At 45.5% G+C, this 23,531-nt stretch overlaps 1 protein-coding gene across 1 annotated transcript in view; it reads left to right on the forward strand.

Annotated features, from left to right (window-relative positions):
* fah (fumarylacetoacetate hydrolase (fumarylacetoacetase)) overlaps nucleotides 1–5,384 on the forward strand; it is a 12,006-nt gene extending 6,622 nt beyond the window's left edge. Inside the window, exons 10-14 of the mRNA XM_056608570.1 lie at nucleotides 253–328; nucleotides 2,062–2,108; nucleotides 2,877–2,978; nucleotides 3,385–3,502; nucleotides 4,795–5,384. Coding sequence (XP_056464545.1) covers nucleotides 253–328; nucleotides 2,062–2,108; nucleotides 2,877–2,978; nucleotides 3,385–3,502; nucleotides 4,795–4,871 — 420 coding nt within the window. The 3' untranslated portion in view covers nucleotides 4,872–5,384. The remainder of the gene's footprint in view (nucleotides 1–252; nucleotides 329–2,061; nucleotides 2,109–2,876; nucleotides 2,979–3,384; nucleotides 3,503–4,794) is intronic.
* Nucleotides 5,385–23,531: the final 18,147 nt, after the last annotated feature.

The following is a 23,531-nucleotide window of genomic DNA, read 5'->3' on the forward strand; positions in this document are numbered from 1 at the left end:
TCTGTACCGTAGACAATAGACACCCATGATTAATTTCAATTGACAGTAATGCCAGAATCAACAACATGGTCCTTAACAAAAATCAAAATAACACGTTGACAATCGTGCTGATTGAAAATTGCAGTCTTAATAGCTGATACTTGTACCAGTTTAACCATGTAGTATCAAGAGTAATATCAGTATTTTAAATATAGTTTATTGTTGTTGGCTGGAATGGATTCTTTGTATTGATATTGCTTTTCTTTGTCCCAGGACCCAGAACCCCTCCCCTACCTGCGCCATACCGATTACTACGCCTTCAACATTAACCTGTTTGTCTCACTCAAAGGTAAGAGCACACACACACACATACGTGAACACGTGCACACATGCACACACACACACTCAAACACACTCACTCACTCACTCACTCACTCACTCACTCACTCACTCACTCACTCACTCACTCACTCACTCACTCACTCACTCACTCACTCACTCACTCACTCACTCACTCACTCACTCACTCACTCACTCACTCACTCACTCACTCACTCACCCCCTCACTCACTCACTCACTCACTCACTCACTCACTCACTCACTCACTCACTGGGGCCAACCCACCAAATGGGCTCCTGTTGGTGGTTTACCTGTTAAAATTAACCCAACATTAGTAATAAAATCCCCAAAACAGCGTCATCTCTGGGGTAACGCAGGTTCAGCTCTAGTTGGTGATGTCACTGACCCTACGGAGAGAATAATTACTCTCTACTCATTTACTGATTTCTGCCAATCAGTAACGGCAGCAGCAATGAGCGGTGTTTGGGGTGAGCCTGCAGTTTGATGTTAGGGATCTTCTGTTCAAACGCTAGTTCTCACACTCTGGGTCAGAATGACACTGGTGGAAAATACCCTGAGGGCGTCCAGGATAATGTTTAATGGCTCTCTATCCCTCTCTCTCATCTCCAACACCCTCACCCTCTCTCACTCTAAAAGTGCGTTGACACCAGAAGCAGAAGAGAATATTCTACCCACGTTACTCGTGCAAGGTTGCTCGCGTGAACCGCAAACTTTTGAGTCTGCATCAGGCGAAATTTTGCGAGAAAGTATATGGAGTTAGAATCATGCCAAAACCCCGCACACACGCAAAACGTGTTTTGCTCACGCATAACGATTCACACGCACACAAAGCGTGTTTTACTCACGCACAATGATTCACACACACGCTCAGTTGTGTAGTGTGAATCACAGGACATTTGTTTGTCACGTGACTTTTGGCACAAATTTTCCGCCTTGCTGATCCGTGCGCAAATGCATTCCGATCCGTGCGCAAATGCATTCCGATCCACGCGCAGCTTTCGTGTTCCGTACTTGTAGAATTGTTTTGTGTACTTGAAGGATTTTTTTTTTTGTACTTTGTGTAAAACATAATTTATTTGTTTCTGAAGCAAAATGCATTAGTTTGTGAATGATGTTTTGTATTTGCAAACCACACTGAGCGTGTGTGTGAATCATTGTGTGAGTAAAACAAGTTTTGTGTGCTTGTGAATTGTTATGCGCGAGCAAAACACGTTTTGCGTGTGTGCGGGGTTTTGGCATGATTCTAACTCCATAAAAGTATCAAATATTTAAACTCCAACCAATGAAGAATTTGCATCGTTTGCATGACTAGAATGACGTGAAATCCGCGCCAACCAGGTCATTAGCGTCACACCTTTCAAACCAACCACGCTGCCTGCTTGGCGGGTGCAGATTTTGCATCTATTCGCGTCTTTGCATTGACTTTGTATGTATTCACCTTTTGGTCTGAAAGCCCGGTAACAGTCATTAACCCTCTCTCTTTCTCCCTCTCCAACACTTACCCTCTCTGTGTATGTACCACTGTCACGTTCTCTCTCCTCTTCCATATTCATTTTTTTGATGTGCTTAACAACTCTTTAGGTATGCACTTACACATTACGCTCACATTATGATTCATACATCATAACAAAGTCATGGTTTTATTCATCAAGGTGAAGATCACACCACAGCCTAGACGGTGTCCTTCTCATCCCCCACTTGTGTTTCCCCTTTTCCTTAAGGTGAGGACATGACAGAGGAAGATACCATATGCAAGTCCAACTTCAAGGTAAGAGCATTACAACGGGGGTCAACAACAACCTGTGTTATCTCGGCTCCTTTGAAGGAGGAGGATAAAACAGACCCCTTTAAAAAAATGATAAATTGGTGTAGGATGGGTGTGCGTGAGACTCGTTGTGTGTGTTAAGCTCACAAAGACGGAGATCTGTCTCAGAGACTTCACGGACCCCTAAGGGGTCTGTGAGTTATTTTAGTTACTGTTTGTGTGCGTGTGTGTGTGTGTGTGTGTGTGTGTGTGTGTGTGTGTGTGTGTGTGTGTGTGTGTGTGTGTGTGTGTGTGTGTGTGTGTGTGTGTGTGTGTGTGTGTGCGTGTGGTAAGGTGTTCTCTCATAAAATGATGGCTATCTTGAAATAATTGGCTGAAGTGAGCCGAATAGGTTTTCATTCCCCTTCATTATTATTTCAAATATTTTTCAGTTAAATTGCTGTAAAATGTTTTTTGATCCAACAGTAGCCGGGGGCTGTTGAGTCAACATGGGATTCACGTTTAACAAAAAAGAAAGCAAACCAAATAATAATCTTACCAAAAGCGTAGACTGCTCCTTTTTGTTCGTCAAGAATATCAACTATCAAGTTCAAACACTGATAAAGAGTACGCCCCAAAAGGTCTATCATTAATCCTTTAAAGCACAAATATGACCCTCTCTCTCTCTTTATGTCTCTCTCTCTCTTCCTCTCTCTATTTTCCTCTCTCTCTCCCTCTACCTCTCTCTCGCCCTCTCTCTCTCTGCCTCCATCTGTCTCCCCCTCTCTGCAGTATATGTATTGGACCATGAAGCAGCAGCTGGCTCATCACAGCGTCGGCGGTTGCAACATGCGACCAGGAGACCTGCTGGCGTCTGGGACCATCAGCGGACCTGTGAGTCTGAACCCTGGCGTCTGAGAACAAGCAGGGTGGACCTGGGTGTCTGGGGGTGGACCTGGGTGTATGAGAGGTGAACCTAGGTGTGTGTGGGGGGGGGGGGGGGGGGGATTAGACATTAATTTAGAATTGTCCGGAAATTGTTGTCTTCATTGCAAAAATAAACCCCAAACTTGAAATAATAAAACCAAAGTGTCTCTGCTTTTAGGAGCTGTGCTAAACCTACCTTTATTATGTTCCTCACACTGAATGGAAGGAAGGACCTTGGCTTATTACTTCTTTATTCACACCCGACTGAGCCTTGAGACGCTAAAGCTTGAGCAGCCCTCCTCAGTACCGGAGGGGCCTCTTGTCAAGCTGTGGTGGCCCTGTCAAGCTGTGTCCCTCCCCCTCCCCCATATAGGACCCGGAGTCGTTCGGTTCGATGCTGGAGCTGTCCTGGAGGGGGTCCAAGAACCTGGAGCTCAGCGGGGGACACACCAGAACCTTCCTCCAGGACGGAGACCAGGTCAAGATCACAGGTAGGAGTCAGACTGCGAGATAGGCTGGTGGCTCTTCCACTCCCAGTGGAAAGGTGGTGGGTTTGATTCCCGATGCCTGCCTTCATGTCTACCTGTAGGCATCCTTCGAGCCAAGATAACTAAGCCTTCCCTGCTCCCTGGATGAATTAATCTAAATGATAATAATACTACAAATAATAAGAACACTGATATGATCAGTGTTCTTATTCCAGACATTTCTTAAGAAATACAGTTGACTGTGGCTCGACATTAAATCACGCAAACTTCTTAAACATGAGATCTGACAGATCCACTACCAGATAGGCTTCGTTTATAACCAGCATATTCAAAATTACAACCAAGCTTGTGGAATCAACCAGCAAACATCAGATCGAGAACTGGCCACAGCCTGCTGATAACTTTACACCCTCCCTCCCGGCCTATAGCGTGTTAGCACCCTCCTGGTTTTAATTTGCTACATAACATTGGTATCTTGGCGCTATGCTGCTAATAATCTATCACGCTTGTTGAAGTTTGACTCTTTGTTGTACATCTGTTTCTCTCAACTTGCTTTTTTAACCTTTCGTGTGTGTCCAGAATTTTACTCAAAATATAATTTTGGTGGCAAGGGATAGGCCCAGAGAGCCTTCAACTCTGCAGATGGAAACCATTAGTCAAAGCTCTGCTGCAATACAGCCTCTCTCTCTCTCCCAGACCCTCTCTCTCCCTTTACCTCTTTCCATCTCTCTCCTCTTCTCTACCCCCCCCCCTACTTTCTCTCTTTCATTCCCTCCTTCTCTCCCACAAAAACCCACAGTGAGACTAAGGCCCAATCCCATTTCTACCCCTTACCCCTTACCCCTTCCCCTTACCCCTTCCCCTTGTTTTGAAGGGATAAGGTTGCCCCTTACGCCTTCCCCTTACCCCTTCAAAACAAGGGGGAGGGGGGAGGGGTAAGGGGTAGAAATGGGATTGGGCCTAAAACTAGAAACAGAGGAAACCCATCCCCATGCAATCTGTATACCTGTGGAGTTCCCAGCCAAACTGGGCTCACTCTCCATTTGCTTTCCCTGCCTCCTTAATACTTTTGCTGCAGGGGAAAATGGCCCAATCACACTTTTTGGCTTCTTTTGGTATTACTATTACATTCTCATTATTTTTGTCATATTTCTTTGCCTATTCATTGAGTCCTCAATGGTTCATACTGTGCTATCCCAAACTAAAGATTGAGGTGGTGGTTGACAGCACTGTTGATTTCCCATGCTGGTTGTTGTGCGATTAAGGGAAATCCCCATGTCCTGCTCTCTGTCAAGGTTACTGCCAGGGAGACGGATACCGGGTGGGCTTTGGGACTTGCGTCGGCACCATTCAGCCGGCGCTGCGACCATGAAACCCCCGTGCGGTCCCCAGAGACGCCCAGCTGTCCACCGTCTGTCCGTCCATCACAAGCAAATCAATCATCTCACCACTATTGGCATGGTGCTCCGGCTAACCTGATTTCGTTCTCCCTCTATTGTTCCTACTACACAATGGACGACAAGGGTCATCTAGTAGGTTTTCAACCAATCGGAAACGGCAATTGCACAACGTGTAGTTGGTGCATAAGTATATGAAGTTTGATGATTCTTCAATGAGTCCGCAAAGGGTTTGAGATTGTTTCTTGCCCTGTGGAGACTCAGCCCTTAAATCATTTGTGACCGTCTCATCAATTAAACTCAGGAGCCCCTTTTGGCCCCTTTAAAAGTGCCTTTATTCAAAAGGTTGTTACTGAAATAAAATGTAAAAAAAGAAATTACTGAAACTTTTTAACTTTCAAAAAGGGTGCATTTTCTCGAAGGTCAAGTTGATGTAACTTGAAACTGTTTCTTGGCTCGTTAAATAAAATACAATCTTGTATTTGTAACGTTGTATTGAAGTCTTCTGTCATTCTGCTGAGTTAACTTTAATTCCCTTCGACTGTTTGATTCTTAATGTCATTGATCCTCAGTGGGTTGGAGAGTCAATGGTAAGTGAAAGCCCTACACCAGACTGCATTGTAATAATTGCAACATTGTTATGATCATGAAATGAATACCAGCTGTCAGATTTAACGGCCCATGTTGAAAAATAGACCGCAAGTTGTCACATCACTCAAATACACGTTGATAATTAGAGAGGGATTATAAAAAACGTTTTTTATTGCTTGAAATCATCAGCCCCAGATGTTGGAGAGGGACTGTACAACCTCAAAAAGCAATATGTAGCCCTCTCTTCCATATGATTCTCTGTCTTCATTAAGACAATTTCCTGCTTTGCTCTTAGAATTTGTGCTAAAAGCAATCCATGTGGAAGTTGACTGGGAAACTTGAGTGCCACATAGTTCAGAGTCAAGCGTGCAAATACATTTTATTGAAGTACAATACAATCATTTAGCAAGCAAATTACACTTATGCAAATTGCAAACACTTTATACACATTTTATACATTTTATACACTTAAATTGCTTCAAGGAAGTTTCCAAGCTAGCTGAGGGCATGCTCGAGTTTGAATCCAAAACCCTTTGGCTGGGAGTCCCACTCACAGCTGTGGACCTGCCACAGCTGGGGACGTGCATGGGGGATCAGACGGGGTGTAATAGACGTTATTCATGTCCAACGGACATCTTACTGCCCTCGATAGCTGGCTGATTGAAGGGCCCTTTATTTTATGTTTCTGGAACATTCCATGGTTGGAGTTTGAACCAACATGCTGGGCTGTTGATGCAACCAGATGTGCTGTTTCATCGCTTAATCATTTTGGATTATTTAAGTTACTACCTTACTTTATTACCCTCATCACCTTGAATGTCTTATTCAAGCCAAGCTAGATAAGCCATGGAAGCATAAGAAATTCGATCAGATCCCTGAAACAAGATAGGCTTAGTTTATAACCAGCACATTCAAAATGTAAAAATGTTCACCTTGAATGCCTTATTCCCACCAAGCTAATAAGCCATGGAAACATAAGAAATTCGATCAGATCCCTGAAACAGCATAGAAGATTATGCTGCTGTGAAGGAAGTAAGTTCTGCAGTACACAATATAATATGCATCTATTCATATATATGACATTTATATGCAGTATGCATAAAAGGAACAGTGTGTGTGCGTGTGTATAGAAGTGTGTGCATGCACTATGTGGCCTGAATTGGCGAGAGACCACTCAAGCAATGATTACTCGCTCGTAGGCCTCGGCTAAACCAACAAGCCTCGTCCCTCTGGAACAGCAAAAAGGATGATTAATAAATAATTCAGAGAACAGAGCAATGCTTATACAGGCTCTCTCTGTAAAGAGGGTACGGGCATCTGGCCTCACACACAAATACAATACAACTGATGTGTGTGTTACTCCAACCAAATGCTAAATGGCTTCAAAATGCCTTTGGTTGCATCTTGCCAATGGCATCAAGTTAGGTAAGCTAACAGGCTTTAACAAAGGAGCCAATGCTACAGGTCCCCTTGCAATGCCATGGCAGAGGTTTTGGAAGGGCACACCCACACACAAACACGCATAAACTTAAACAATTGCTAAGCGTTTTGACACTAATACTACTATCATACTTCTGACAAGTAAGCCATATTTCGGACAACCTGCATGAATCAACGTTTCTAGATAATTAGTAGCCATTCAAAGTTAATTTCAGAGGAAATCCTTACTGCACTTCTGCAATGAAAATCATGGATCCCAAAAAATGTTTTTCTTTTAATAACAGAATGATCTCATCAGGCATATTAATTGCCATAAGTAAGAGACATCCTTTTACAAGGAAGACAGTTCCATAGATAGGATTCCAGCCATGTCAATTGCAAAACGTTTTGCCACTAATATTAACATCCTTCTTCTGACAAGCAGGCCATATTTCGGACATTGGGATAATCTGTAGCCATTCAAAGTCAATTTCAGTGGAAATCCTGACTGCACTTCTGTTATGAAAATCATGGATCCCAAAAAAAATTTAACAGAATTATCTCATCAGGCGTATTAATCGCCATAAGTAAGAGACATTCTTGTTCAAGGAGGACAATTCAATAGATAGGATTCCCGGTCAACTGCTAAACCTTTTGCCACTAATATTAACAGCCTACTGAAAAGTCAATTTCAGTGGAAATCCTGACTGCACTTTTCCTATGAAAATCATGGATGCCAAAAAATGTTTTTAAAAGTGTGACAGAATGATCTCATCAGGCGTATTAATCGCCATAAGTAAGAGACATTCTTGTTCAAGGAAAACAGTTTGATAGATTCCTGGTCAACTGCTAAAACTTTTGCCACTAATATTAACATCCTACTTTTGACAAGTAGGCCATATTTCGAACATCTTGCATAAATCAAAGTTTTTAGATAATTAGTAGCCATTCAAAGTCAATTTCAGTGGAAATCCTGACTTCACTTCTGCTATGAAAATCATGGATCCCAAAAAAACGTTTTTTTAAATGTAACAGAATTATCTCATCAGGCGTATTAATCGCCATAAGTAAGACACATTCTTGTTCAAGGAAGACAATTCGATAGATAGGATTCCCGGTCAACTGCTAAACCTTTTGCCACTAATATTAACATCCTGAAAAGTCAATTTCAGTGGAAATCCTGACTGCACTTTTCCTATGAAAATCATGGATCCTAAAAAATGTTTTTTAAAAGTGTAACAGAATTATCTCATCAGGCGTATTAATCGACACAGGTAAGAGACATTCTTGTTACAGGAAGACAGTTCGATAGATTCCCGGTCAACTGCTAAACCTCTTGCCACTAATATTAACATCATACTTTTGACAAGTAGGCCATATTTCGGACATCTTGCATCAATCTAAGTTTTTGGATAATTAGTAGCCATTCAAAGTCAATTTCAGTGGAAATCCTGACTTCACTTCTGCTATGATAATCATGGATCCCAAAAAACGTTTTTTTTAAATGTAACAGAATTACCTCATCAGGCGTATTAATCACCATTAAGAGACATTCTTGTTCAAGGAAGACAGTTCGATAGATAGGATTCCCGGTCAACTGCTAAACCTTTTGCCACTAATATTAACATCCTACTGAAAAGTAAATTTCAGTGGAAATCCTGACTGCACTATTCCTATGAAAATCATGCATCCTGAAAAATGTTTTTTAAAAGTGTAACAGAATTATCTCATCAGGCGTATTAATAGCCAAAAGTAAGAGACATTCTTGTTCAAGGAAGACAGTTCGATAGATAGGATTCCTGGTCAACTGCTAAAACCTTTTGCCACTAATATTAACATCCTGAAAAGTCCATTTCAGTGGAAATCCTGACTGCACTTTCCCTATGAAAATCATGGATGCCAAAAAGTATTTTTTAAAAGTGTAACAGAATTATCTCATCAGGCGTATTAATCGCCATAAGTAAGAGACATTCTTGTTCAAGGAAGACAGTTCGACAGATTCCTGGTCAACTGCTAAACCTTTTGGCACTAATATTAACATCCTACTTTTGACAAGTAGGCCATATTTTGGACATCTTGCATAAATCTAAGTTTTTGGATAATTAGTAGCCATTCAAAGTCAATTTCAGTGGAAATCCTGACTTCACTTCTGCTATGAAAATCATGGATCCCAAAAAAACGTTTTTTTAAATGTAACCGAATTACCTCATCAGGCGTATTAATCACCATTAAGAGACATTCTTGTTCAAGGAACACAGTTCAATAGATAGTATCCAAGTCAACTGCTAAACCTTTTGCCACTAATATTAACATCCTACTTCTGACAAGTATTGCCATATTTCGGACATCTTGCATGAATCAAAGTTGTTGGATAATTAGTAGACAGACATTCAAAGTCAATTTCAGTGGAAATCCTGACTGCACTTCTGCTATGAAAATCATGAATCCCAAAAAAACATTATTTTTCTAAATGTAACAGAATTACCTCATCAGGCGTATTAATCACCATTAAGAGACATTCTTGTTCAAGGAACACAGTTCAATAGATAGTATCCAAGTCAACTGCTAAACCTTTTGCCACTAATATTAACATCCTACTTCTGACAAGTATTGCCATATTTCGGACATCTGCATGAATCAAAGTTGTTTGGATAATTAGTATCAGACATTCAAAGTCAATTCAGTGGAAATCCTGACTGCACTTCTGCTATGAAAATCATGAATCCCAAAAAAACATTATTTTTCTAAATGTAACAGAATTACCTCATCAGGCGTATTAATCACCATAAGATAAGAGACATTCTTGTTCAAGGAAGACAGTTCAATGGATAGGATCCAGGTCAACTGCAAAACCTTTTGCCACTAATATTAACATCCTACTTCTGACAAGTATTGCCATATTTCGGACATCTTGCATGAATCAAAGTTGTTGGATAATTAATAGCCATCCAAAGTCAATTTCAGTGGAAATGCTGACTGCACTTCTGCTATGAAAATCATGGATCCCTGAAAAGGTTCCGTAGATAGGCATTCCAGGTCATAAATGTCTGGTCGTCAGGGCATCACGACGTCAGTCTGCCCCCTGCAGCCAGGGATGGAGAAGCAGGCTCTGCAGGGGAGGTCGGCCCAGAGCTCGCTTGGTAAGGCACCTCTTCAGAAAATCCTTGCAGTCTGGAGAGGATACGAGCCGCGTTACAATATGAACACCTGGCTGGGTAAGTAGCATGGATTATGTTTTAATGTGCGTGGCTGTGATTTGTCAGGATGCTCGATTCCAAATGCGGAGATCATGCTTTTGGATGTTTGTGTGGTGTGTGGTGTGTGTGTGGCGTGCGTGCGTGGTGAGTAGCGTGCGTGAGTGCGTGAGTGAGTGCGTGGTGTGGTGGGTATGAGTGAGTGAGTGACGTGAGTGAGTGAGTGAGTGCGTGGTGAGTGAGATGAGTGATTGTGCGTGCTGATGCGTAGCGTTTCCGTGCGTGCGTTGCGGTGCGGCGTTTGCGTGCGTTGCAGCTGCGTGCGTTGAGCTGAGTGGAGTGCGTGCGTTGCGTGGTGAGTGCGTGGGCGTGCGTGAGTGCGCGCGTGCGTTGAGTGAGTGAGTCGCGTAGCGTGGTGAGTTTTGGTGCGTGCTGCGTGCGTGAGGTGCGTGCGGCGTGATTGCGGCGTGAAGTGCGTGCGTGCGTGCGTGCGTGCGTGAGTACGTGCGTGCGTGTGGCGTGCGTGCGTGCGCGCGCGTGCGCGTGTGTGTGTTTGTGTGCATGCGTCTACGTGTGCGTGCTTGTGTGTGAATGTGTGTCTCACTTGTTGATATGTCACTATTGATGCGCGGAAGCTTTTTAAAGATGACTTCAGCGCTGGTCTGGAAAGGGACGTGGCCCGCGAGCATTTCATAGAGCAGCACTCCCAACTGCCACACCGTCATCGGGTCGGCTCTGTAGACCCCCTTGGAGTAGACCTCTGGGGGGATGTGCAAGTCGGTGCCTGGAACACAACAGGGTATAGCGTCAACACCCAGCTCCCAGGGCTTGGACAGAACAGGGGACACACAGCACACTGACCCTCATCCATGCAGCACCCTCTACTGACTTTAGCGTTACACACCTCGATGTACCATGTGAGCATCATTTGTGATTATTCTGAATAAATTGTTTCAGTTCATATGGGATCTACCTTGTGGGCTCTCTTTGAGCGGATTACAATTTTCATATATATTTTTTAAAAGCCTGCTATCTTTTACTATTTTCTGCTCTCCTCAAACCCTCGAAAGACCCCAGATGTCGCTATGGTGGCGAGTCAAACCCAAATTTTATAGCCAGAGCAAGTATGAATTTAAAAAGCTCACCGTTGAACTCTGAATACACCTCATTGTTGTGGAGGCAACCGCATCCCAGGTCTATGATCCGGACCCGGGGTGTGTCAGAGCCTGTCTCCACCAGGAGGTTGTCAGGCTTGATGTCGCGGTGCAGCACGCCTCTGGAGTGGAGCCCTTGGATTCCTTCCACCACTTGGTGCAGAATCATCTGATATAGAGGGAAAGCACACACACACACACACACACACACACACACACACACACACACACACACACACACACACACACACATACAAGTCATCCTTCTGAACACAGGTAAATACACCTGAACACACCACTATTTGGATGTATCTTTCCTGTTGGATTGTCCCCTCCCTGAAGACCCATGAAGGCTGAACTGAACCCCCATCCAGGCTGACCCCCACTCACCTTGGCTTCCTGCTCCTGCAGCGTGCTCCCCTTGCTCCTCATGTAGGCGCGTAGATCGACGGAGGCGTCGGGTCTCTCCTGCACCAGGAGCAGCTCCTGGTCCAGCTGGAACCAGTCGAGCAGGAGGACAACTGCCCCGGGGCCCTCAGGGTCCGGTTGATCTTCGGCGGCCCTCAGCATCAAAGACACTTCCAGCGGGCAGTCCGTCAGCTGCCCGTGAAGAGTCTGAAACACAGTGTATTTAGAGTGGGCTAGTCCTGGAACATTCAAACCCAGGTTGTCATGGCTATAGAGCCAAGAACAGGATTAAGGCAGACCGGGGAACAGATTCATTGATTTAACATGTGATCGCCATCATAAGCAGAGTCATAAGATTACTGTAGATAATAACATGATGATTACAGTTACTCACCACCCGGGTCATTTCGACCATCTCCATGGGGATGTGCTTTATAGCGACCTAAGCAACAAAGACACAAGCTCACTGCTTCACTGTTCAACAGAGGATGGAGTGGATCAGACACGTGTGTGCTTACACATGGAGTGTGGTTCTGTGGTGTAACTCTTACAGGCAGACGGTCCTCTCTCCGGTAGCCAGCAAAGACACTCCCGAATCCTCCTTGTCCCAGCCGCTCTAGCTCCTCGTACAGGGCTTCAAAGTCGGCTGAGATAACAGAGACCATTATTGAGTTTATTGATCCATCCATCCTTTCGTTAATCCCTTCATATCTAACCGTCCATCAGTCTGACCTGTGCTGTAGGTCGTCAGGCAGGTCTTGCTGGAGGAGGTGATACGGGTGGAGCTTTGGTCGGAGCGCTCAACACCTGCAGAGGAGCTGGGACCACTGCCAGATCTGTCCGTGTCCCGGGATCTGGACGAAGACCCAGGCACCTCTGAGTCTTCACGGGCCTCAGAGGAGTCCTCTACCTTCCCCACAGCCTCCACATGGAGAGGTTGTTTCCCGTAGCTGCTCCTCAACCTCTGTGACGGGCTTGGGCCTTCCTCCGGATCCTCTCTGCTCCTCTTCCTCTGCCTCACTCCAACCTCCGCTGAAGGAGATCGCTGGTCTGCCAGGGAGCGGTTTCTATTGTTTCAGGAGGTCTCTCCTCCACCAGGATCAGCTCCTGGTCCAGCTGGAACCAGTCTAGCAGGAGGAAAACTGCCCCGTGGCCCTCAGGGTCCAGCGGATCTTCGGCGGCCCTCAGCATCAAAGACACTTCCAGCGGGCAGTCCGTCAGCTGCCCGTTAAGAGTCTGAAACACAGAGTGTATATAGAGTGAGCTAGTCCTGGAACATTCAAACCCAGGTTGTCATGGCTATAGAGCCAACAACAGGATTACGGCAGACCAAAGAACAGGTTCATTGATTTAACATGTGATCGCCATCATAAGCGGAGCCATACGATTTCTGTAGGTGATGACATGATTAAAGTTACTCACCACCCGGGTCATTACGACCATGTCCATGGGGATATGGTTTATAGCGACCTAAGCAACAAAGACACAAGCTCACTGCTTTACTGTTTAACAGAGGAGGGAGTGGATCAGACATGTATGTGCTAACACATGGAGTGTGGTTCTGTGGTGTAACTCTTACAGGCAGACGGTCCTGTCTCCGGTAGCCAGCAAAGACACTCCCGAATCCTCCTTGTCCCAGCCGCTCCAGCTCCTCGTACAGAGCTTCAAAGTCGGCTGAGATAACAGAGACCATTATTGAGTTTATTGATCCATCCATCCTTTCGTTAATCCCTTCATATCTAACCGTCCATCAGTCTGACCTGTGCTGTAGGTCGTCAGGCAGGTCCTGCTGGAGGAGGTGATACGGGTGGAGCTTTGGTCGGAGCGCTCAACACCTGCAGAAGAGCTGGGACCACTGCCAGATCTGTCCGTGTCCCGGGATCTGGACGAAGACCCAGGCACCTCTGAGTCTTCACGGGCCTCAGAGGAGTCCTCTACCTTCCCCACAGCCTCCACATGGAGAGTTTGTTTCCCGTAGCTGCTCCTCAACCTCTGTGACGGGCTTGGGCCTTCCTCCGGATCCTCTCTGCTCCTCTTCCTCTGCCTCACTCCAACCTCCGCTGAAGGAGGCTCGCTGGTCCGCCAGGGAGAGGTTTCTATTGTTTCAGGAGGTCTCTCCTGCACCAGGATCAGCTCCTGGTCCAGCTGGAACCAGTCTAGCAGGAGGACAACTGCCCCGTGGCCCTCAGGGTCCGGCTGATCTTCGGCGGCCCTCAGCATCAAAGACACTTCCAGCGGGCAGTCCGTCAGCTGCCCGTTAAGAGTCTGAAACACAGAGGGCCCTATTTTAACGGTCTGAAACGCAAGTGAGAAGCGCCAAGCGCAAGTAGCTTTGTGGGCGGTTCTATGGCGATGTCGCTGTTTTTCCGGCGCAAAAATTACTCTTGCGCCCGGCGCAAATCTTAAAAGGGTTGGTCTAAAGTAGCCTAATTACCCGTAGGTGTGGTTTGGGCGTAACGTGCAATAAACCAATGAGAGTGCCAGCTCCCCTCCCCTTTAAGAGCCCTGAGCGCATTTGAATCTGATGAGTTGATATTTTGACAGCGCGTCTGCAGTCTCTGATGAGACAGATGCACATGAATTTCATCTTCAAATGGCTCAGTTTATAGCCAAATAATATGGCCTAATTCACACGTGGAATAAGGTTTTTTTCCACAACTTCAGAAATACTGAGTCCTCAAATAAATTTTGCCAAAGAAAACTTAACACACATATGATATGCGGTAACTGTGGTTCTATTTAATGATGTACGCAATACATTATAAACATTGTTTCTTATAAGTATTGAATGCATTATCGTTATCGACTTGTGTTCCTAATATGCATGTGTCCCCCCGTTAATATACATTGCCATGGACTGTATTATGCGTGACGTGTTTAGTTTGCGTTTGTTTAAACAGATGGGCGCACACACGCGCGCCCACTTCATTCATTATTTTTAACACTCACTCGCGGTAAAACAATGTTTTCTCACGATCAAACACCCATCAATCCTAAAAGTTATGGCCATGTACAGGATGTCTGTGTCAAGAAAATATGTGTTTGCTGTAGGTCTACGGTGTTTGCAGATGCATTGATTTAAAAGTACAACTTATTACCGCTGTATCAGCTGTTCTTTCCCAAATAATTTGCCAAGAATGTGTGGCTAGGTAGATAGAAGCAAAGAGTATGCACGAGGTGCACAAGCAACATTATGCATGCGCCCTTAAAATAGCATCTGCACAACACACCACTGACTTTAAACCAGGTATTTCCTGGATTGTGGTGCTGGTGATTTCTGAAACTGCAAAATAGCACCAGGGAACGTTTGCGTCAGAACACGCCTCCTCCTTTCGCCGGACCGCCTCTTGGGGCGCGCAAGGTCATTCATAATTTACCGACGCGTGGCGCAGGAGGGAAAAGAACGCTCTGCGCCAGTTGCAAACTAGCAACGACACATGCGCCAGTGAGAAAGTCAATTGCGCCGGATGCAAGATAGGGCCCAGAGTTTATATAGAGTGAGCTAGTCCTGAAACATTCAAACCTAAGACCAGGATAACGGCAGACCAGGGAACAGGTTAATTGATTTAAAATTTGATCGCCATCATAAGTGGAGAAATAAGATTACTGTAGGTAATAACATGATTAAAGTTACTCACCAACTGGATCATTTCGACCATGTCCATGGGGATGTGCTTTATAGCGACCTAAGCAACAAAGACACAAGCTCACTGCTTTACTGTTGACAGAGGATGGACTGGATCAGACACATATGTGCTAACCCTTGGAGTGTTGCTTTTTGGTGTAACTCTTACAGGCAGACGGTCCTCTCTCCGGTAGCCAGCAAAGACACTCCCGAATCCTCCTTGTCCCAGCCGCTCCAGCTCCTCGTACAGGGCTTCAAAGTCGGCTGAGACAACACAGACTGTTGTTGAGTCTATCTATCCATCCATCCTTTCATTCATCCCTTCATATCTAACCGTCCATCAGTCTGACCTGTGCTGTAGGTCGTCAGGCGGATTCTGCTGGAGGAGGTGATACAGGCGGAGCTGTGGTCGGAGCGCTCAACACCTGCAGAGGAGCTGGGACCACTGCCAGACCTGTCCGTGTCCCGGGATCCGGACAAAGACCCGGGCACCTCTGAGTCTTCATGGGCCTCAGAGGAGTCCTCTGCCTTCCCCAGAGCCTCCACATGGGGAGGTTGTTTCCCGTAGCTGCTCCTCAACCTCTGTGACGGGCTTGGGCCTTCCTCCAGAGCCTCTCTGCTCCTCTTCCTCTGCCTCCCTCCACCCTCCGCTGAAGGAGGCTCGCTGGTCCACCAGGAAGAGGTTTCTATTGTTTCAGGAGGTCTCTCCTCCACCAGGATCAGCTCCTGGTCCAGCTGGAACCAGTCTAGCAGGAGGACAACTGCACAGGGGCCCTCAGGGTCCAGCGGATCTTCGGCGGCCCTCAGCATCAAAGACACTTCCAGCGGGCAGTCCGTCAGCTGCCCGTTAAGAGTCTGAAACACAGAGGGCCCTATTTTAACGGTCTGAAACACAAGTGAGAAGCGCCAAGCGCAAGTAGCTTTGTGGGCGGTTCTATGGCGATGTCGTTATTTTACCGGCGCAAAAATGACTCTTGCCCCCGGCGCAAATCTCAAAAGGGTTGGTCTGAAGTAGCCTAATTACCCGTAGGTGTGGTTTGGGCGTAACGTGCAATAAACCAATGAGAGTGCCGGCTCCCATCCCCTTTAAGAGCCCTGAGCGCATTTGAATCGGACAAGTTGATATTTTGACAGCGCGTCTGCAGTCTCCAATGAGACAGATGCACATGAATTTCAAACTTCAAATGGCTCAGTTTATGGCCAAATAATATGGCGTAATTCACATATGGAATAAGGTTTTCTTCCACAACTTCAGAAATACTTATTCCTCAAATAAATTTTGCCAAAGAAAACTTAACACACATATGCGGTAACTGTGGTTCTATTTAATGATGTACGCAATACATTATAAACATTGTTTCTTATAAGTATTGAATGCATTATCGTTATCGACTTGTGTTCCTAATATGCATGTATCCCTGTTAATATACATTGCCATGGACTGTATTATGCGTTACGTGTTTAGTTTGCGTGTGTTTAAACAAATGGATGCACACACGCGCGCCCACTTCATTAATTATTTTTAATACTCACTCGCGGTAAAACAATGTTTTCTCACGATCAAACACTCATCAATCCTAAAAGTTATGGGTATGTACACGATGTCTGTGTCAAGAAAATATGTGTGTGCTGTAGGCCTACGGTGTTTGCAGATGCATTGATTTCAAAGTACAACTTATTACCTCTGTATCAGCTGTTCTTTCCCAAATAATTTACCAAGAATGTGTGGCTAGGTAGATGAGAGAAGCAAAGTGTATGCGCGAGGTGCACAAGCAACATTATGCATGCGCCCTTAAAATAGCATCTGAACAACACACCACTGACTTTAAACCAGGTATTTCCTGGTTTGTGGCGCAAGTGATTTCTGAAACTGCAAAATAGCGCCAGGGAACGTTTGCGCCAGAACACGCCTCCTCCTTTCGCCGAACCGGCCCTTGGGGCGCAAGATCATTCCCTAATTTAACCACGCGTGGCGCAGGAGGGAAAAGAACGCTCTGCGCCAGTTGCAAACTAGCAACGACACATACACCAGTGAGAAAGTCAATTGCACCGGATGCAAGATAGGGTGAGATAAGATGCAACCCAAGACCAGGATAAGGGCAGACCAGGGAACAGGTTAGTTGATTTAACATTTGATCGCCATCATAAGCGGAGTCATAAGATTACTGTAGGTAATAACATGATTAAAGTTACTCACCAACCGGGTCATTTCGACCATGTCCATGGGGATGTGCTTTATAGCGACCTAGGCAACAAAGACACAAGCTCACTGCTTTACTGTTTAACAGAGGATGGAGTGGATCAGACACATATGTGCTAACCCTTGGAGTGTTGCTTTTTGGTGTAACTCTTACAGGCAGACGGTCCTCTCTCCGGTAGCCAGCAAAGACACTCCCGAATCCTCCTTGTCCCAGCCGCTCCAGCTCCTCGTACAGGGCTTCAAAGTCGGCTGAGACAACACAGACTGTTATTGAGTCTATCTTTCCATCCATCCTTTCATTCATCCCTTCATATCTAACCGTCCATCAGTCTGACCTGTGCTGTAGGTCGTCAGGCAGATTCTGCTGGAGGAGGTGATACAGGCGGAGCTGTGGTCGGAGCGCTCAACACCTGCAGAGGAGCTGGGACGACTGCCAGATCTGTCCGTGTCCCGGGATCCGGACGAAGAACCAGGCACCCCTGGGTCTTCACGGGCCTCAGAGGAGACCTCTGCCTTACCCAGAGCCTCCACATGGGGAGGTTGTTTCCCGTAGCTGGTCCTCAACCTCTTTGAGGGGCTTGGGCCTTCCTCCGGAACCTCTCTGCTCCTCTTCCTCTGCCTCCCTCCACCCTCCGCTGAAGGAGGCTCGCTGGTCCACCAGGAAGAGGTTTCTATTGTTTCAGGAGGTCTCTCCTCCACCAGGATCAGCTCCTGGTCCAGCTGGAACCAGTCTAGCAGGAGGACAACTGCACAGGGGCCCTCAGGGTCCAGCGGATCTTCGGCGGCCCTCAGCATCAAAGACACTTCCAGCGGGCAGTCCGTCAGCTGCCCGTTAAGAGTCTGAAACACAGAGGGCCCTATTTTAACGGTCTGAAACACAAGTGAGAAGCGCCAAGCGCAAGTAGCTTTGTTGGCAGTTCTATGGCGATGTCGTTATTATACCGGCGCAAAAATGACTCTTGCCCCCGGCGCAAATCTCAAAAGGGTTGGTCTGAAGTAGCCTAATTACCCGTAGGTGTGGTTTGGGCGTAACGTGCAATAAACCAATGAGAGTGCCAGCTCCCATCCCCTTTAAGAACCCTGAGCGCATTTGAATCTGATGAGTTGATATTTTGACAGCGCGTCTGCAGTCTCCGATGAGACAGATGCACATGAATTTCAAACTTCAAGTGGCTCAGTTTATGGACAAATAATATGGTCTAATTCACACATGGAATAAGGTTTTCTTCCACAACTTCAGAAATACTGATTCCTCAAATAAATTTTGCCAAAGAAAACTTAACACACATATGCGGTAACTGTGGTTCTATTTAATGATGTACGCAATACATTATAAACATTGTTTCTTATAAGTATTGAATGCATTATCTTTATCGACTTCTGTTCCTAATATGCATGTGTCCCCCCGTTAATATACATTGCCATTGACTGTATTATGCGGTACGTGTTTAGTTTGCGTGTGTTTAAACAAATGGATGCACACACGCGCGCATTCATTAATTCTTTTTAACACTCACTAGCGGTAAAACAATGTTTTCTCACGATCAAACACTCATCAATCCTAAAAGTTATGGGTATGTACACGATGTCTGTGTCAAGAAAATATGTGTGTGCTGTAGGCTTACGGTGTTTGCAGATGCATTGATTTAAAAGTACAACTTATTACTGCTGTATCTTCTTTACCAAATAATTTACCAAGAATGTGTGGCTAGGTAGATGAGAGAAGCAAAGTGTATGTGCGAGGTGCACAAGCAACATTATGCATGCGCCCTTAAAATAGCATCTGAACATCACACCACTGACTTTAAACCAGGTATTTCCTGGTTTGTGGCGCAAGTGATTTCTGAAACTGCAAAATAGCACCAGGGAACGTTTGCGCCAGAACACGCCTCCTCCTTTCGCCGAACCGGCCCTTGGGGCGCAAGATCATTCCCTAATTTAACAACGAGTGGCGCAGGAGGGAAAAGAACGCTCTGCGCCAGTTGCAAACTAGCAACGACACAAGCGCCAGTGAGAAAGTCAATTGCACCGGATGCAAGATAGGGCCCAGAGTTTATATAGAGGGAGCTAGTCCTGAAACATTCAAACCCAAGACCAGGATAACGGCAGATCAGGGAACAGGTTAGTTGATCTAACATTTCATCGCCATCATAAGCGGAGTCATAAGATTACTGTAGGTAATAACATGATTAAAGTTACTCACCACCCGGGTCATTTCGACCATGTCCATGGGGATGTGCTTTATAGCGACCTAAGCAACAAAGACACAAGCTCACTGCTTTACTGTTTAACAGAGGATGGACTGGATCAGACACGTGTGTGCTAACACATGGAGTGTGGTTCTGTGGTGTTACGCTTACAGGCAGACGGTCCTCTCTCCGGTAGCCAGCAAAGACACTCCCGAATCCTCCTTGTCCCAGCCACTCCAGCTCCTCGTACAGAGCTTCAAAGTCGGCTGAGACAACACAGACTGTTATTGAGTATATCTATCCATCCATCCTTCCATTCATCCTTTCATATCTAACCGTCCATCAGTCTGACCTGTGCTGTAGGTCGTCAGGCGGATTCTGCTGGAGGAGGTGATACGGGCGGAGCTGTGGTCGGAGCGCTCAACACCTGCAGAGGAGCTGGGACCACCTCCAGATCTGTCCGTGTCCCGGGATCCGGACGAAGAACCAGGCACCCCTGGGTCTTCACGGGCCTCAGAGGAGTCCTCTGCCTTCCCCAGAGCCTCCACATGGGGAGGGTCTTGCCCGTAGCTGGTCCTCAACCTCTTTGAGGGGCTTGGGCCTTCCTCCGGATCCTCTCTGCTCCTCTTCCTCTGCCTCACTCCACCCTCCTCTGAAGAAGGCTCGCTGGCACACGAGGGAGAGGTTTCTATTGTTTCCCTGAAACAATAGTAACTGAGCAATGGGTCCGGGGGTTTTCGGACCAATGGCTTGTAGGCCCGCTCAGGCTGTTGATCGGCCATGATGGAAGTCTAGCCACGAATCAAGCTAATAGTATTTATATTCCTGTCTGAATATTGCGATGCAATGTTGCTCTTCAAGGTATATAAACGCTTCTGCCAAAAACATGTCCCTTGGATACAGTAAACAGAAAAAGGTTTAGTTCTATGTTCTAAATTGTATCTGTGATGTCATAGAGCACCACAGATGTTGCATTTGAGGAATGTGCTTCCAATGTTCCATATGGGCTGTTGACTGGCAACAGATAATCCATAGATCGTAAACAAGTGCATAATATAAACGATATGGGGGGGGGGGGGGAGCTCTATAGCAACCACCATAGCAACCGTGACTGTCACGTGACGTGGACGCAAGCCCATTCGTAAAAATCGGCGCATGGCACATGTTTAGACCCGTTGCTGTAACTAGGCTACTACGTTTTCCGCTGCGGAACTACGTAGTAATATTACATTCTGGTGTGAGACTGGGTTTAAGGGAAGTCGTCAGTTTCCGTTTTTGTTTCCGAAGGTGTCTGCTGCAAAAATCTGAAAAACCGGATTGTTGGTTTGATGCATCCATAACTAAATCTTGCAATGCGCAGCCCGCCCCCCTTCTCCAATTGAAAAACAAATCTCTCAATTGAAATGCATTGGTTTAAATGTCGTTCTGTGTAGTTCAACAAAGTCCGAGAAACGCTGCCTTCAAAATGCATGGCTTTACATTTCGTTCTGAAGTGCACGGAAAAAGTCGGACAATTGTGCTCTGAGACACGGTTCAATAGATTAATTTTCGTGAGCATGAGCACAAAAACCGGGTTGCAAACACACACACACACACACACACACACACACACACACACACACACACACACACACACACACACACACACACACACACACACAACACACACACACACACACACACACACACACACACACACACACACACAGAAAGAGCCTGATCAATTGGCCACCGTGGCTCTCGGAGTCTGTAGTAGGGAATGTAATGTTCATATTGCTCAGGAAAGCCGAAACTGCTGAGGCAGGAACACCCTGCAAATACCAACTCATTACTCTTCATTGATTCTCATGAAAATAATACCGGGGAGCCCTTCGTTAAAACCCACACGGCTGTCACCTAAGACTTATGTACAGCAACGTCCTGTCCATACACAAATACCACATGACGTTGATTCTTGCTCTTTTTCCACATGTTTGACTCAAAATTAGAACAGTCATTTTTTTGTTTGACAATTGACTGTACAACACCATCAGTAAAGCGTTCAGTGAAGAAAGACCTCAGACAAATAGCAAATAACGGTTATACCGAGGAATCTCAGTGTCTTACGTGTTGATCTATCTATCTATCTATCTATCTATCTATCTATCTATCTATCTATCTATCTATCTATCTATCTATCTATCTATCTATCTATCTATCTATCTATCTATCTATCTATCTCTCTATCTCTCTATCTCTCTATGTATCTATCTATCTATCTATCTATCTATCTATCTATCTATGTATCTATCTATCTATCTATCTATCTATCTATCTATCTATCTATCTATCTATCTATCTATCTATCTATCTATCTATCTATCTATCTATCTATCTATCTATCTATCTATCTATCTATCTATCTATCTATCTATCTATCTATCTATCTATCTATCTATCTATCTCCATCTATCTATTTATTGATCAGCCAATCTATCTATACCTATCTATGTATCAATCTCTATCTATCGATCTTCCACCACTGCCTGGAAACTCTGCTCACTGCCAGTGAGCAGAATTCCAGGCTTCAGGTGTGTTTGTGTGTGACTTCCCAGACACACTGGCTGCTGAGACGCAACAATGGATCCAGGCACTTGTCTTGCAGCAAAAGAGTAAGCCAGGAGAAGAAGCCTTTAAGATGGGCATGACTAGAGAGAGCTGTGAAGGTCTGTCCTGGATGGCCTCTCTAGAGCTAAGGTACTCGTCCCTTCTGTTTGGGCAGAGAAAATCTACAGGACCAGGCTGTCTTAGTGCTGTACTCGATGAAGGACACCCGATGATGGATCATCATCACCTGGTTCCTGACAGTCAGAGAGGGAGACACCACGCTCACAGAGGAGGCCCGAGACAGAGCTAGGTTGAGGAGTTCCAGGATTGAGCTGGAGTTGGGGCATCGCACACAAATGCACACGCTCATGCGTTGCAGACAACCATGGAAGGTGCGACAGAACCACTGCTTGGGTAACCCTGATAGGAGTGAGAGAAGACATGATAGGGAGAGATATCACTGTGGAAAATATTTCAATTATGAAATTTCCAGTGGAAGGTCCAGAGATAACAAACTCATGAGAACGTTTTTACCAAGTAGGCTAAGCGATGAAAAAAAGTGCAGACATGCCCGTAGCCAGGTACTTTTTGTACCGATTATTTTTTTTTTCCTAAAAACAACTGTATAAAAAACTCAGCGGTTGAAAACTTCTCTGGGAGGGGTAATCGTTCATTCGGTTGAGTCTTGTTACTTTGTGTCTGTCGTGTGTTAACTGAACTGACCGTCCCCCCCTCAACTCACTATTTTTTAAACCCGGGCCAGTGTGCAGTGCCTTGAATGTCCAACCCTGACAGGCACTAAAGCCGGGTCTGACGAAAAACACAGACACAGATAGAGACCCGGCAGTGCGGAGGCTGTTTCTGACAGGATGTAGACGAATGCTTCGCACCCCGCCCGGACAGATGTTCCACATCCCACTCATCTATTTCTCGGAGGTTGATTGAGCGCGTCTGATCCAAAACGGGGAGGAAAGGGAATTAGTGGGGTGCCTCTAACACATAAACACGGCTTTATACATCTGGGAAATTAAGCCTCTCTTAATCAGCCTAATAAGGTCTTCTGAGGAAAGAGGTTAGACCCAAGCCAACAAGCAAGCTGTGTATTAGATTGAAGCTATTATAAATAATAATAAACGCTGTATTGACTTGAAACGTTTTTGTAGTTAAGTTAAGAAGCCTGAAGCCTTTCTATCTGGGTAATGTTTGTGAGTTATTAAATCAGGGAACAGGAAGAAAAGTGGGGAAAGTATCCCAAAACTCAGACTTCTG

This window comes from Gadus chalcogrammus, chromosome 14 (genome assembly GCF_026213295.1).
Source record: "Gadus chalcogrammus isolate NIFS_2021 chromosome 14, NIFS_Gcha_1.0, whole genome shotgun sequence".
Classification (NCBI taxonomy): Eukaryota; Metazoa; Chordata; class Actinopteri; order Gadiformes; family Gadidae; genus Gadus; species Gadus chalcogrammus.